The sequence below is a fragment of the Apostichopus japonicus genome, chromosome 22 (genome assembly GCF_037975245.1).
Source record: "Apostichopus japonicus isolate 1M-3 chromosome 22, ASM3797524v1, whole genome shotgun sequence".
NCBI classification, from domain to species: Eukaryota; Metazoa; Echinodermata; class Holothuroidea; order Aspidochirotida; family Stichopodidae; genus Apostichopus; species Apostichopus japonicus.
This window is the reverse complement of record NC_092582.1, coordinates 8,803,624-8,819,479: the sequence shown is the minus strand read 5'-3', so window position 1 is coordinate 8,819,479 and position 15,856 is coordinate 8,803,624. Positions and strand designations below refer to the sequence as shown.

Here is a 15,856-nt window from a genome sequence, read left to right as displayed (position 1 = left end):
CTGGGAGTAGAAACCATCGTGACTTGGGGAATTACCCCATCCTCTCCCTTGGTGTCTTCATTGTAATGAAATGAAAAGATAACAAACAAAAAAATAATAAATTGTCTATCAACGGCCACATTAGATTTGTTTTACGGAATGCAATACCCAAGCTAAACTAATGTAAAATTAATTCGTATTTTCTAATATAATTTAATGCTCTCTGATTGGTCATTAGAAATAGTAACATATAATGTACTTGCAAAAGGTAATATTCAGTTTTAACATGTTTAAGAATGGTTTTATTAATATTATCAATATTAATATAAATTCAAGTGGATGTGCATATTGATATATAACGTATGTTGCATTATTTGAAAGAAGTAATACATGCCAGCATAAAATGATAAAAATGTTTACTATATACGCAAATAATATAAAGTAAAATCAGATTATAGAAAGTACGTTCCTATATATGGCAGACTAAATCATGATTTTTTATAGTGAATGTAATATCGATACCAATGTAAGTAAAACGTAAGAACTTCTAAAGAAACATTCCGAGATTATTATTTAATTTCACATGAAATTATAGATCAGGCGTTTATCTTCGTTACCAATACCTTTGTTCTACGTTACGTAATACATATAAGTCAAACGGAAGTAAAATGTAATCATTTAACTGATTCTGGTTACATGCTCCACGTTTGTTCACTAGAAATTTAAAATATGTAACACCTTATTAAGGGGTGTTAATGCTATCGCTGGATGCACTCGGGCTCCGCCCTCGTGCATCGCTTGCATTATCCCCCGATCGTGCATTAATCCTGTGAGTAACGCACGCTAGACCGTTGATTAACCCCGTTCATTCATACACTACCATTTGTGTGAGGGAAAAAACATAAAACAAAACATTTTTGGTTACATATAACCAAAGATTTATTAAAGTGATGCCCCATAATTTTACCGTGCGTTACTCACAGGATTAACTACGGTCAGCTGACCTGAATGGACCAATAGGATTTAGGAATCTTTACCAAGTATGAATGAATGTACCTTAACATCTATGAAGATGTTCCCCTAAAGATTAAAACATAAATTGGAGCTATGAATGTATATTAACATAATGACGTGATATTAATTGTAAGAGGCAAAACATATATACAAGCTCAAAAAGGGAAAATGTTTAAAATGGTGGAAAATAAGTTTCTATGGCAACAGATTCAGATCAATTTATAATATATCTCTGTTCAAATTAAGAACATGTCATATCCGGTCACTATGGCAACGTACAGTAAGTAGCAGTCAAGAACTTCGAGAGAATTGTTTTATTTCCTTTACATGGAATCAAATCGACGTTTATGAAAAAAACTGATTCTATTACACTCACTTAAGAGAGACAGGGGAGAGGTGAAGGGAGAGAGAGAGGTGGAAATTGGGAAAGAAGGAATAAAGTAAAATTAAATCCATTTATTTTTTAATTATGATAACTTGAAATAGATTTCTAAAGAAGTTGAATGGACGTCAAAACTAACGAAAGTTAGTACTGACGTACATATGTACATACATTAGGTTAAAGGTGGTGTTTGATTTACGTTGAAATTTAGAGCGCTGTATTAAAGTAACATATGACATGTAGTCAGGTATTCAGAATGCATGATACTGATAGATTTTATAATTTGTTTAATTTGGCCTGAATAACTGAAAATATGTACAGTGAAAAAAAACCTAAGTTACTTATAATTTGAGTATAATTCTTACGTAATTCCTTTTCTGTTTCATCTTTTCTCTGTAGAGGGAAACATGACCCTCTATTCAAGAGCTGATATTTGGTTAAATACGCGACTGCACGTTTAAAAGAAACAGCTGAAAATACATTTTTGTCAGGAATTTGTTGATTTCGGAAGTATTTTTATGTTGATAATTATATTCAACAATCAACAAGCAGACTAACCTATTGCCTCAAATTTAATATTTACACAGAAAACATTTGATGCCATTCACAGGCTACCAGAAAGTCAACGTGCTTTCTTTCACTTCGAACAAACAGCTTCTCTCAAGTGCACTGATTAAATCATAATAGCATAGTGGTTATAAATTACATCAAAACACAGACAGAACGCACACAAACAATGTGACAACAAAACGAACAGAAAGGAAAATATATCTGGGGATTTGATGATTTTGGACGAAATACTGTACTTAAGACATTATATCAAAGGTGTATTATCTCACAATTAAGTTACGAGTCAATTTATTTATGAGGCCAGGTTTGTGTGCCGCCCGTGGATAGGGCACTGTTATTTTCAACTGGCCGTAAGAACAATTCCGTGTCCACCCCCTTACCTAATGATTAGCAACACAAATTAACCTTCATCCAGAAGATAGCTCAAAAGGCAGTGGAATACTGCTACGGATAGGAGGAATATTTTTATTTAAAAATAAGAATTGATTAATTATTTGACGAGAACTTTACTGATTGACTGTGAGATGCAAATACTCAAATCAGAATGTAAGATATATCAGTCAACTTAAGACCGTCATATCATGACATGTACGCAAGGGCGGCGGAACCGGGGGGGGGGGGCACAGGGGGCACGTGGCCCCCCACTTTTCCTCAGGTTAAAAATGTGCCCTTTTTCTACATAAAAATTTCAAAATAAAAAAAGAGTTTACAAAGCGAAACCCACGTCGAATGAAATATTTCGGGAAGTTTTAAATGTTAACTACCACAGGCGAGAAGCCCAATTTATTGGGGGGGGGGCTGTAACGACTTGCCCGAAAAATATTACCAAATTTTTTCGCGCGCTACGCGCGCGTTCAACATCTTAATGTGCATATCATATAGGCATGCACCGGTAATTACATCGCATGCGAATAACATACAATCATTTGCCGTGTTATAACCCTTCCAAATTGGTTATAATTATTGGGAAAGTCGTTACAATAATAATGATCATAATAATATCACTTTAACCATTGAAAAAAAAAAATAATAATATTTTTCTTTCAGTATTTTGACATATTTCATTTGCTTTCATGCATGTATCGATCGCGTGTGCAGGGACTTGGACTTTATAATGATTTCACCTCATTTTGTCTTTTTTCTTGTTTCCCAATTTGCACATTAGATATTTTAGTGATAGTATGCATTGTTTCCTTGAGGGGTGGGGGGGGGGGGTAGCGATGATGGAGTGATGTGTATACGCAAATAAGATAATACAATAAGAGTTATAAAGGGTACTAAATATCAGGCTGCATCAGTCCAATCGAATTTCTGCAAAGTGCCCTTCGACGTTGGTGCCCCCCCCCAGATTAAAAGTGCTTCCGCCGCCCTTGCATGTACGAATAGTTTGAATAGTGCGCAACCGTAAACAAAACCACAGTAAGAAAGGATACATTAATGTGAACGGGATCAACGGATATATTAAAGAATGTATCCAGATATTTGCAACAACTTCTGGCTGTTGTAACTAAAACATTACCACTATGTAAACTGTGCCAATTTCAACATGTATGGAAGACCTTTAAATGTAGTTTTCGTCACATTGTTAGTAGTCGCTGACGTCATAAAGATTCTGTCACTCAGCATGTGCCCGGTTGAATCATTTGGATGACATTACCGGACGTTATCTCTCATGAAAAACTGAAAAAAAGGGATATAAATGTGATTATTCATAACTGTGCGCTTTTCTAAAGTATAATTACATGTTGATAATAGATGGCTATAGGGTAAATACTGTTTTAGGCTTGATTTTTTTCTGCGATCATTCTATGGCCGATGATGCCACCTATAATCTTCAGAAATCTTTCTATTTGTGTACCTATGATCTCACATCAGGTTATACAAAACTATGACACCCGGAAGACTAGGGCGGTTCCGATTGGTTACTTACTTATGAATAGTCTGCCTGTTTAATTTTCAATATCCTTCCTCTTAGGAAGTTTTATTGCTAGAGGCAGATACCGATATAATCCAGACACAAACTGATTTCTTATATTGTTTACCAGGAACACATGATTTGTCAGCAGGGTAGCATTCTTGTTTACAGAACTGATAATATCTTATTGTAAATGTATCACATTAGGTCCCTCATCATATATACTGATATCTTAACCTTAACACTCACCTCAAGATATGGTACATTTCCGTCTGGTCCTTTGACGATCCTAAAAAATGAAAGCAATAAATTATGAGAGTAACTTAAAGAGTTTGAGCATACAGATTGACCTCTTTTTGGGGAGAGTGGAGGAGGTGGGAGGGGGGGGGGATGGTGGATAAATATTTGTTTTAAATACGGTTTTTAAACGATTATTTAAACATTGCATTTAATGGGCAAGTTGTAGAGCGGGAGACGTAGGTCTCAAACATCTGTAACCCCTCCCCGCAAAAATTTTCACGAACATTTGTTTAGAGTGGTGTTGCCCCCCCCCCCCCGCCCTCAGGAAAAGCATTGGAACCCCATTAACAGAAGTCTAGTCCCTGGCTATAAGCCCATTAAAATAAATAATCACAAGAACGTTGTGTATAGTAACAGCTCTCGTGTAGAGTTTGTTGTCTCTTCCTCATTCCGTGAAGCACGATGGGGAAGATTTAAGAGTATGTTGTGGATAATGGATTACTTGCGCACGTGCCAGCACGCCCTCTCATTGAATTACTGGTGTTCTGTTAAATTTTGCGTGGATCGCTAAATTAAAACTCATATTGCTGATACGTTGACTCGATCAAGAGTTTAAATTCACTTCACCCTGATAATTAATTTGTGATCATTTTCAACGCTAAATTACAACGTATTAAAGATTGTGTCCATTGCATTCTAACCATTGGAGTTCTTTCTACTTACTTGTTGAGTCTTAATTGCTGCTGCATCGAGCCGCTTGAAGTAGTCACTGTCCCAATCCTGTGAGAGGATGAAAGATGAGAAATATGAGGTAAACATCGCATTATTTATAACAAAATGAAACAACATTGTTAGTTAGCTTAACAAAAATCGCTTTGGCATCTACACAAGTGATATTTCATAATGTCATGCATGATCAAGAATGGCTTATTTTTAGCTATGTTCCGAAAAAGAATAAAAATATAAAGTAGTAAATTAAAAGGTGAATTTGCACAGACATATGGGAATCATTTATCGAGTCAAAATAATTTTCAAGTCTCCAAGAACAACCGCCGATTTCTTCTTGTTTTCCACAGAACATCTGACTAATATGAGAGAATCAAAGACCAAGATAAACAGATCAATTAATCTGTGTGCCGTCAATGAAACAAAATGCAGTGTGTTTGGGAAACACGATTTCATCGGTGTCCAACGTTCGATTCGATATGATATGAATTAATTTCAACTTTACTATATCCTTGAATGGGTAAATACATGCTCGCAATAGATATATAAAAAAAATATTACCTGCAAAAATAGTAAAAATACACAAAAGGAAATTTAAAATACCAAAAAAAAATAACTGAAACGTCAGAAAATGCCAAAACAACTAAAGAACTGAAGAAATTGAAGTGATTGTTAACAGTTTTAATACTTTACGAGGTTTACACTGTACTATGCCGGTTAATAGCGAGAGTTTGGCTAAAAATTGCTTGGCACAAGTTGCTTCAAACTTATAAAATAAGCTTGTCACGAGGAATGGGTTAAGATGTTGGTGTTCTGGGAAATTGAATATATAGATGGCAACGATGTCACGGATCATTTAGATAATCAGCAAAACAAACTATTTGGAATGCGATTATTGAGAAGTGATTGAATCACTCGAAATTTCAAAAAAACCTAAGTCAAAGAATCTGCTCTGTAATTACGAATTATCAGGCATGAATGAAACATCTGAAGTAAATAAATATCGGGTACAGTTTCTCTCTAACAAAATAATATGTAAAAACAATATATAAATAGGAAATTGAGCCTGAAATAATTAAATAATCAACAGATGTTTGAAACAGCAGCCATAATACAGTATCCACTGGGATTCTAACCGGTGACCTCAGAAAACTGAACCACGTCCAGCCTAACATATCCATTTATAACACTTTCTATGATAAGTTACTATAGAGATCACGCACAGTCTAATTTGTGACAAGTATTAATATCATATAATAACAAACCACAGCAGAAAACTGAATGGGATACTCTAAGCATGTATTAACAGCGCACACAGTATTGATAGAATAACATTTGTTTTTCATCAGCGCCCTTTGACTTTTGAATTGATCGATACTATTTCCTTTAAAGCAATGTTTAATCCCACTCAAATGAACTCATTCATAATCAAAGTGAGAAATTCAAATAAAACCGTAACTCTCTGAAAATATATGCCGAAACCTGTAGTATATGAAGAAGAAATAAATAAGAGAAACTCGTTTGCTCTCTTACAGTAGTTTTCCGGTCTGGATATGCCAGTCAGAGAGCAAAAAAACCTGTATCAACTTACTATAGAGATCACACACAGTCTTATTTCTATTTATGTCATGTTATAGCAAATCACAGCATAAAACTACATGGGATACGCTAAGCATGTATGAACAGCGCACACAGTATTGGCAGATGAACACAGGTTTTTTCATCAGCGCCTTTTGAATTTTGAATTGATCGATACTATATCATTTAAAGAGATGTTTAATCCAACTCACATCAACTCATTAAAAGTGCAAAAATCAAAGTTAAACGTAACTCGCTGAAAATATATGCCGAAACCTGTAGTATATGAAGGAAAAATACATAAAAGAAACTCGTTTGATCTCTTACCTGCCACTCACCGGTCTGAAAATTCAATCGTTTACATCGGCGGCTGTCCAAAACTGAAAAAAAATGAAAGAGACCGATTTCAATGATCAAAATGTATTTTTAGTTAATCTCACATGCCTGGAATGACTCCAAATTTGATACGACCGGGCTGCTTTTCAGAGACATATTCACATCAGCACATATCAATAGTAAAGGTGTTAGTGCATCCCATAACACTGAACTTTGCCGTTGAATGACGTTTAAATGTTCATTCTTGAATGATGGTCATCCAGGCCTATGACCAGTTGATGCAGTTACTCATCCTCAATAGTAATACTTCATCCGTACAACTGTTATCATAGAAGTAAAATATTACTGCAGGGTCAGTTTATAATAATGATGACGTCATCTATAGTTTATTGGCCACTTTATCAATGATCAATTAATTAGCCAATAAACACCGAGCTCATGCTAACAGGAACGATTGCCGCCAAATTAAGTTAAGGAACAAACTAAAGTGTTTATTATTATCTTCGAAGATAGAAAACATACAATCAGCGCGAGGTAATCATCATGTTTATTTCTAAATAGAAACAATTATCTCGCTTAATTTTGTTTTACAATTGTGAATCTTTTGATTTTAATCGACGGCAGTCTCAGGGAATTAGACCTTTAAACAAAATTAACTTTTTGAGTTCATAAAGGTTTCAGTGCTTTTCAGTATTAAAGATTTCCATTAGCTTGGCAAAACATATTTTTTTATAATTAACTATGAAGTTAAATCTGAATTTCTTTTCACATGCCCTTTGGATTTCACTGAAAGTGTCTGGTAAACGAAATGTTGAGGATCGAATCAAATCCATTAATCCCTCTCTGAGTAACCTCCAGTTGGTGAAAAATCTCTGTCGGTGTCTTAGTTTGTTCAATTTCAATCTTTTTTTGTGTTAAAAAGTGCTGATCAAATTCAAAAATCTGTTTTTGTTGTAACTCTACTGTTTTTGCTTTTTAGTCAACTCAGTATTTAAATTATTCAGCGACAAATACGCGTTTAGGCGAATCAGCTTGACTTTTTTGGCTTTACCATCAAACTACGTACTCACTACTTATAAACACGTTCCTCTTAGAGAAGGTCAAAGGTATGTTTACATTGACTGATCGCATAACGCATTTATATAAATAGGGAGAGCTGGGAATATTCCAAAACTTGATTCACTGATGTATCTGACGATAAAATTCTTAAAATAATAGTTTTGAGAGATCTAAGAAAATGTGACAATAATCTCAGTGAATATGACCGTTTGCGCATAGGTACTTTCTTAACAAATCAGAAAACAATTGCTGTCCGGAAAAAACACAAACATTGTGAATAAACTTAATATGTGATAATTAACTCCTAGAAAACATTCTTCACCCCATCAAGGCGGTAAAATTAGAAAATAACTAGTTTTAAACATTTTGAAAATATTATACTGGCAATTTACAGGTTTAGAAGTTGTGAAAATATATGATAATATTGTTCGCAAAATGGTAACCACCTTTTTGCGCTTAGTTTACATCTTGTCAAAATGGTAAATTGATCGATTCTGTAAATTTGGAAGCATTGTATTCAGTGTGCATAACGCTTCTTTTCATTTTGGGAGTTTTGCCAATGTGGAGAATGAAACATAGTTTACCTCTTTCCCCGGATAAAGTTAATCGTGGGAAGGGGACTTCAGGCTGTTGACGTTGGTTTGATGAAAAATACTGAGAATATAAACCGATTATTTCTTCACTTTTCCCCATTACACGGATAGTTTCTCGTCAAACCGTTAGTATGCCTAATGTACAAACGGTCATTTTCAGCAGTAGTTACCGTTTCATAATATGTGTAACTGGTCAAAGTAATGTTCTTTGTAAGCTTTCGTCCTCATTTTGGAGCCTACGAATAAGTCCACATGATCTCCATACGTAGGTCCAATGAAGAAGGTTAGTCCGCTGCACTCCCACGTATCATCCGACCTTAAATAGTATCATAATTTTAATATATAACCTGTAACACTGCATTATCAGTTTTCGTTCTAATGAGTATTTGTACTGCTACGAGCAAATAAATGCTACGTTTACAGAAAAATTGCTAAGATAAAAATAATTAGGCCGAGGCTGACGTGCAGTAGGGATTTATTATTAATAGGGAAAGTGTAGCGGAGTTGATATCTTTGTTCGTCATCTGTTGCTTTATACACGAAGGTGGACAAGCTTTGCTATTCAAAGCTGTTAATTTATTGTTATTTACTAACACCAGACCACCGACGAATTGTCTCTAATTTCTTACTCAACTTCATTTATAACAAATACCTTTCACATTTCTTGATTTTAAAGACGATGGAATCAATTCAATTGGAACAGGGTCTGGCAGTTCAGCAACATCAAACCTGTGGAAAGAAGCAAAGTAATCATCATGTAAGGTATACTATTTAAAAATAAAATCAATAAACAAATAAACAAATGACGATAAACAGCAAATAATAAGTAGTCCACATAAATTAAACAAACATATTACAAAAACAAATTTGGTCAGAACTTATGTATTTCTTATAAAAATCGTGTTTTAGGTTGAGCCACACTTTATAGGAAGTCTTTTCTGTTTGAGTATAGAGGTTCCATTGTTGTACCACTTTTTTTTAGGTTTAGAGAAACAAACATACTTCTAAAAATTGGGAAGAACTACCTATTCTAGTATACATACCATTATACCAGCTCATTAGATGCACATGACATGAACTAACACGTTTACAAGGTATTATAAACGTGTACGGTACAAATCATGTTTATTTTATCATTTTCTGTATGTCTGTTCTAACTTAGCATACGCCTTGATTGTTAACATTTTTGGTAACGTGGACTATTTCTTTGACAAAAAGAACAGCAAAATGCTACGTAACTTTGTAAAAAACTAATTAAATGTAGACTGCACATCATTAGCATCAAATTTGTTTTTAATTTTACACAGAAACACATATCGATGTTTCAATTTATACAAATTCAATAAATGCAAAATCACTTCAAAAATTATAATAGTTACTGAATGAGTCAAATTAAAAAATACAGCAACAATTGGACGACTAGGCCAGCGCTGGGAATTTGACAACATCTTCGTGTTGACCATAAAAGAGTATTCACAGAGGAGGATCCCCTTTTAAACTAGACATAATTGATGTACTTTCAAGACTCATCCGACTTGAAAGTTTCGACAGTAGGTGGCAGCAGATATGCAGTTCCCGTGCTAGAACAGTGTTAGAAAGATTATAAATAGTGACGTATTTTGAACACAATTAACGTTATAGTCTCCATGGCAATGTGAATCGGTTAGATGTTCATCTGTGCCTGTTTGTCCTGATCGAGTCACTATTTTGGAAACCTTATTGCACCATTTGCAGTATGTATCGTGTGAATTATTAATAAAGTTGGTTAGAGGAGTTAAATTGGCCAAATCACCCTTACCTATTTCTCATTAGAGCAGTGGACATTATGGAACTAATATTGGTTACATATTTCATGGTTTGAAATTTCAGATCAGAGGTTGATTACTTATGCGCGAATTCTTTTTCAACCGGGAGAAACGGGTACTCGTCTCCGCAGTTCGGTCGCTCCCCGGGTACATGGTCATTACATATTCAACCTTAAACCCAGCTAGGCCGATACTATCACACAGTCCAAATGTTATACCAGGGAGTTGTTATGGAACATAACAACTCCCTGGTTATACCGTACGTTTATAGGCGATGCGGGTCATCAGTTACGCAATGGTAAGACTGTAAACAACTGTTCGTTTAAACGCGGTATTAATCTTGAGCAAGGCCTGTTCTTACTTTCCTCTGCGGCACTATGGCTAGCGCTCCAGGTCGCGGCTAGTGATAGATTAGTTGGAAACTCCGTAGAGACTGTAATATCAATCACACTTTATTATTAAATGGTTGTGTCCATTGTATAGTTACAAGTCAATCAGATGTTGCTTGATTCTTGCAAGGATTCTGTTATTTTTTGTGTGGGACCGTTCCACTAACTATGATTAAACGGAGGGGGAGGGGGGTAGAGTCAACTTATGAGCGTAAGAGTCCCGTTCGCCCAAACTTGCCCAAAAAATAAACACTAAAAAAACTTACTAATGAATTACAATTAATTAAGAAATGTTAAGGGACTAAGAATAGTTTGGTAACAGTTCAATCATTATAATTCTACAACTATTATGTTTGTAGTGCACGTTAGTACTAGTGTTCGACCGATAATCGGTTAGATAATCGGCATCGGGCCGATTATCAGACAATCGGTAAATAATCGGCATCGGCTAAATCCATTTCGCTACTGATTATTTATAACCGATTATTATACGTTTCACATAAAGGATTTTATTTTTTCCGCGCTTTTGATTCACCACAACCACAACGGGAGAAAAATGTAGATCATTCGATTCATTGCTTTTCATAGCCGGGAAAAGTGCGCTAACCTACCGTGTAACGGTATCGCAAGTCCCTCACGCGAGTTATACTAATGTTGTTCGATATACTATCCAATTTTGGCAGTTAACATCATACAGTATACCCGCGATAAGCTTAGGGTGACGACGTAATTATTTCTTTCACTTCGCTTCTTGCATCTTACAAAACCTCCTGTTATCATGTTTAACAATTGATAAGAAAGATTTATTGTCTCGACTAAATATGAAAACCAAATCAATATACTTTTGAACCACTATGGCCGTTTCACCGTAGGTGAAAACTGGAAAGTGAAAACAATAATATTAGGCTTTGTTCATTGTGAGTTCTACGTTCATTAGGCTAGTCTGGCTAGAGAACGGTTGGGCTTCACAACTTTTCAGTTTGAAAATGCGCCCAAGATTTTACAAATTGCATAAACTGATGAAAATCAAGGCCCCAAATACTCCTAAAAATCCCTAAACATTTATGGCGACAGTCCTCAGTAGTTCTACTTCATCACAGTATTTTGTGATTAGGCAAACATTCTTACGCAAATTTTTGCGAACAACCTGAAGCTACTTTTTTTCCCTACCCGCATGTACCATACGTGCTAAAATGACGCCCTTTCAGTAACTAAACACCTTACCGCAACCGACTAAAAGCATGTCTGATTTCCAGCGACACGCGCGACAAAGTCAATGGGACTTTAGCGTGTGACTTCTCCCACATGTAGTTAAGTCAATGGAGAAGCGCCAATGACTTATTGTGTATTATCGTTTGAAACAACGTTTGATCGGAAGTTTAACCTCGCAGATGGCAATCATTGAAAACTTGAAGCAAACGTTCGGGATTGTTTTATTTTTCATAACAAAAGAAAACTTTTAGCAAACTTCTTATCCACTAAAGGGCCTGCATTAGAATATGTGTTAAAGTAAGTTGGCCGGACGTTTCGATCCTGCTAGGATCGAAACGTCAGGCCAACTTACTTGTACACATTATATTTCATATCGGATTATATATTTAGCTAACGAAATAACGAAAATTTTATTCCGTGCGATATACTTTTCACTTTATTTACGTTGGAGATGCAACACTGATAATGGTTATAATACCAGTTGTAAAAGCTGTCCCTAACTTCTTCTTTTTTTCATTTCGTAGTAGCCAATGGCTACTATTTCCCCCCTTCTGTAGTCTGTACAGCACTTTCATTAAAGGGTGTGAAGACTCGCGCATAAAGAAAAGTCTCATGCCGGTAGTCTGACCTAGTTTGGAATAGGGTGTAACAGAAGTGTTATACACCACCATCGATCCCAGAAAATACACACACAGCTTGCTACCGTCGGTAATTTGATACTAGTGTACAGTCAATACAAACAGCTATGGCCAATACCCACAACACAGTGTACATAGCAGTGACGGACGTCTCAAGTCTAGATACAAGATAACAAGGTATCACGTTTTATTACTGTCTGCATTTTGTAGCGACAGGAAAAAAACTTCACTTGCAAGCAACGGAAAGTTAACTTTTTCAAAGCGGTTTGGGGCGAGCGAGTAGCTTAGATGTGTTGTGGCGGGATTGCAGTATTGCAACTCCTCGTTATAAACGTGCAACACCCCATACATGAATTACAGTGGTCGTTACCTGCTCCATTAATCTTTACTGTAAAACGTTAAGTCGTTCATTTACATCTTGATTGTTATTGCCCTAGAAGTTGGTAATCATGCATAACACTAATTCATACTTAAGGCAGTTCCACGAAAATGAGGAAATAATCGGTAATCGGCATTTGTCACAGGAACTAACCGGTAATCGGTAATACCGATTATCATATAATCGGTTGAACCCGAGTTTTACGGAAAAATACCACTTAATACCGCACTGCATAGCAGTTAATCATTCTTCGAACGACACCGTAGTAGCTACACAAAATAGCGTATTGAAACAGAGGGGGAAATGGAGGGCGATCAATAAAAATACTAAGTCAACTGTGTTGTGGTGCGAATACGTTCAAACTGAACGTGTGTTAATGTAATTGGAGCATGCGAATTTCACTGTTATTGTCATACGCGAGGAACATAAGAAGCCGCAAAACCATGTGACAAAATATACAATTCCTACAATCGAAGCTGAGGGCTCAATTAATCAAAATTACAGTATGAAATGTATCCCGAAAGGTAATGGCGGCGGTATCGGTCCTACCTGTACTGAGCCGTATATAGTGATGGCCAGTGAGCGCTGAAATATCTCGACCAATCAGAAATCGTTACAGTTGGCCAAACTCTGTCTCTATACGGCTCTGTACCTGTACCCGCGTAATATTTTTCACGGGGTTCTACTCGTAATGAAATATACACGTTTGAGAAGTCGAATGGGAACTTTATTTCAGAATACGTGTGTTCCTTTATACGTCTTCTACCGTGCATGGAGCTATTTTCGTTATAGATATATTTTAACTTTTGTTTTTATTTATAGGCAACTTACGTTACCCCTTTAAACATGATGGCACTAACCTTAAACGTTACCCATATTAACATATGGTACTAACCTAACCCAGGTGCATGGACTGTTGTACAGGGGGTTAACAATTTCTGTATTAAACACAACAATTTAACATTTAAAGGCATAAACTACATAATATTTTCAACAGTTACTAATTTAATAGTACCAATTTTCAATTTTAATGTTCCGTTGATAACTTCATTCCACCTGTCGAATGTTTCTTTCAAACATGGACAAGCAGTGCAGACCCTGTGATTATTTAAGCAACCTTTCTGAGAAATGACGGTCTAGCCGTCGCTGATCAAATAAAGAAGTCTTCGAGTACAGCATTTCTGTATGTTACCGTGTTGGGCGAATCTAACCGTAATAGTAACTACCGACTTTGCGTTATGCAATTGCCGACTTTGCAATCCACGACCCCTCTCACAATTTTGCAAGGTCGATATAAGAGTGTCTCCATAGTTTGGAGTGGTTATTGCACTTGGTTCATTGAAGCCGATTTCCATGCAGGGGGGGGGGGGGGGTGGTAGGGTCCTCCTTCAGTAAATACAAGTTTAGCCGTGAAATAGTGCATTCTGACCGAGGCATAGTTAGGTCTTTAAATTCGACCTATAATAAGGTCACTTTACACACGCATGGTTATGCTAATAAATACACTGTTTGTGGGGTTGAACAATGTTGAGGTACACTCACACAGCCACTAGTTCCGCGCCTGATGTCAAATACTTAACATATTATAAATTATATCATCACTTAATGGGGATTATTATTCAACCGAGGTCCATGACTGAAAATGTTGGTTTTTTGGTTACATTGTGCAATAAACATAATTGAGACACAAAAACCATACAAATATACATTAGAGAACATTATATCAAAATGGTCGCATCCTTTCCAAATTAATGGAGTACATTATATCAGAGCGCTTTAGTAGAAGAATTAGTAGAAAACTAATTGTTATAGTCTTACCGCTTGATTCTTTTAGTGTATCACCTTTACACCTGTTTATGCCATGACAACCATCCAGTCGTACTAGACACGTGACATTCATCGGTACTGACATCAATCAACACTACACTGGCTCGTGTCATATCTATTATTATGCTAAATAGGTTGTTACAGTAGCTCCAGGTGTTTCACCCTTAATGTTAACTTCTCTTATTTTGTCTGAGAATTTCTTTATTGAATCAATGGTTTCTCTTTGAATGTATTGTGCTTGACACAAAGCTACATGTATAAGGTCGCTAATATATTTGCACTGCTAAAGAACAGCAGATTTGACTTACGTTGTTATACACGAACACGTGGATGGTGTATTTTTTACTGTGTAGGATAGTAACGTTACGGAATTTACGGGGATTTTTAATTGTTCCATTAGATCCTTCTCCAAGAACTGAATTGTTTTATGAATATTCTGTGATGGTCATGTTTTGTGTAAAATATGAAACGACTTGAATAATTATAATTGTACAATGAGAATTTTTGGAGAATCTATCTAACGCAAAAACATTTGATCTTTTCTGGTCTTTTATGCTAAATGGTAATGAACTAAATGTGGGAACTGGGAGAAGAAAAGTTTCATGTTAAAGACGTTCTCGGTTAGAAGTAAACTTGGGATATCGTTATTACATTGAGAAAGAACATATTAATATTTAAGTCATAAAATGAATGGTTTTGTAGGGCATGCTATAAATGTCGTTGGGTTAGTGTGTCTCGTGCTTCGGTATTTACAGTGGAACGATATGCACCAAACGTATAGCTGACCAACATAGCATAATAAACACAAGTGTAGCAATTTCAAAAGTATAATTATCGTTCATATCATTACTAGAGCGGAGTGGACGAGGTGATGTCAATGGGGTGCGGGGATGGAAGGTGAAAGGGCTGTGGGCGGGGTAGGGTGTGGAGATTATGATTGGCTAAAAGGCAATGAGTAATACATTACGCTGTGCTTAAACACCTAAAATTTGATAAGGTTTGTTAGAATGAGAAAATAAATATATTCAAGTGGTAGCGATGCACGAGTGTCTATTTGTATATAACTACAATGTATACAATAGTATTTAATATTAGAGCTGGTGGTGATTCTAAACCAGCGAGAGTAACAGAAAGATGATCAGATACGGTAAGAGTTGGTTTAAGAAACAAATGTGGAATGAGGGGTGCAAAAGGGTCACGCGCTGCGATAGGTG

General features: G+C 35.9%; 2 protein-coding genes across 2 annotated transcripts in view; both read right to left on the bottom strand.

The window, feature by feature from the left end:
• LOC139963444 (uncharacterized) overlaps positions 1 to 15,856 on the bottom strand; it is an 84,281-nt gene that overhangs the window by 52,162 nt on the left and 16,263 nt on the right. Inside the window, exons 4-6 of the mRNA XM_071964213.1 lie at positions 9,045 to 9,121; positions 6,732 to 6,784; positions 4,824 to 4,880 (exon numbers count right to left, since the gene is read on the bottom strand). Coding sequence (XP_071820314.1) covers positions 4,824 to 4,880; positions 6,732 to 6,784; positions 9,045 to 9,121 — 187 coding nt within the window. The remainder of the gene's footprint in view (positions 1 to 4,823; positions 4,881 to 6,731; positions 6,785 to 9,044; positions 9,122 to 15,856) is intronic.
• The window catches only part of LOC139963443 (NLR family CARD domain-containing protein 4-like), a 78,398-nt gene continuing 65,659 nt past the window's right edge, over positions 3,118 to 15,856 (bottom strand). Inside the window, exon 9 of the mRNA XM_071964211.1 lies at positions 3,118 to 3,625. The gene's annotated coding sequence lies outside the window, so the exon portion shown is untranslated. The remainder of the gene's footprint in view (positions 3,626 to 15,856) is intronic.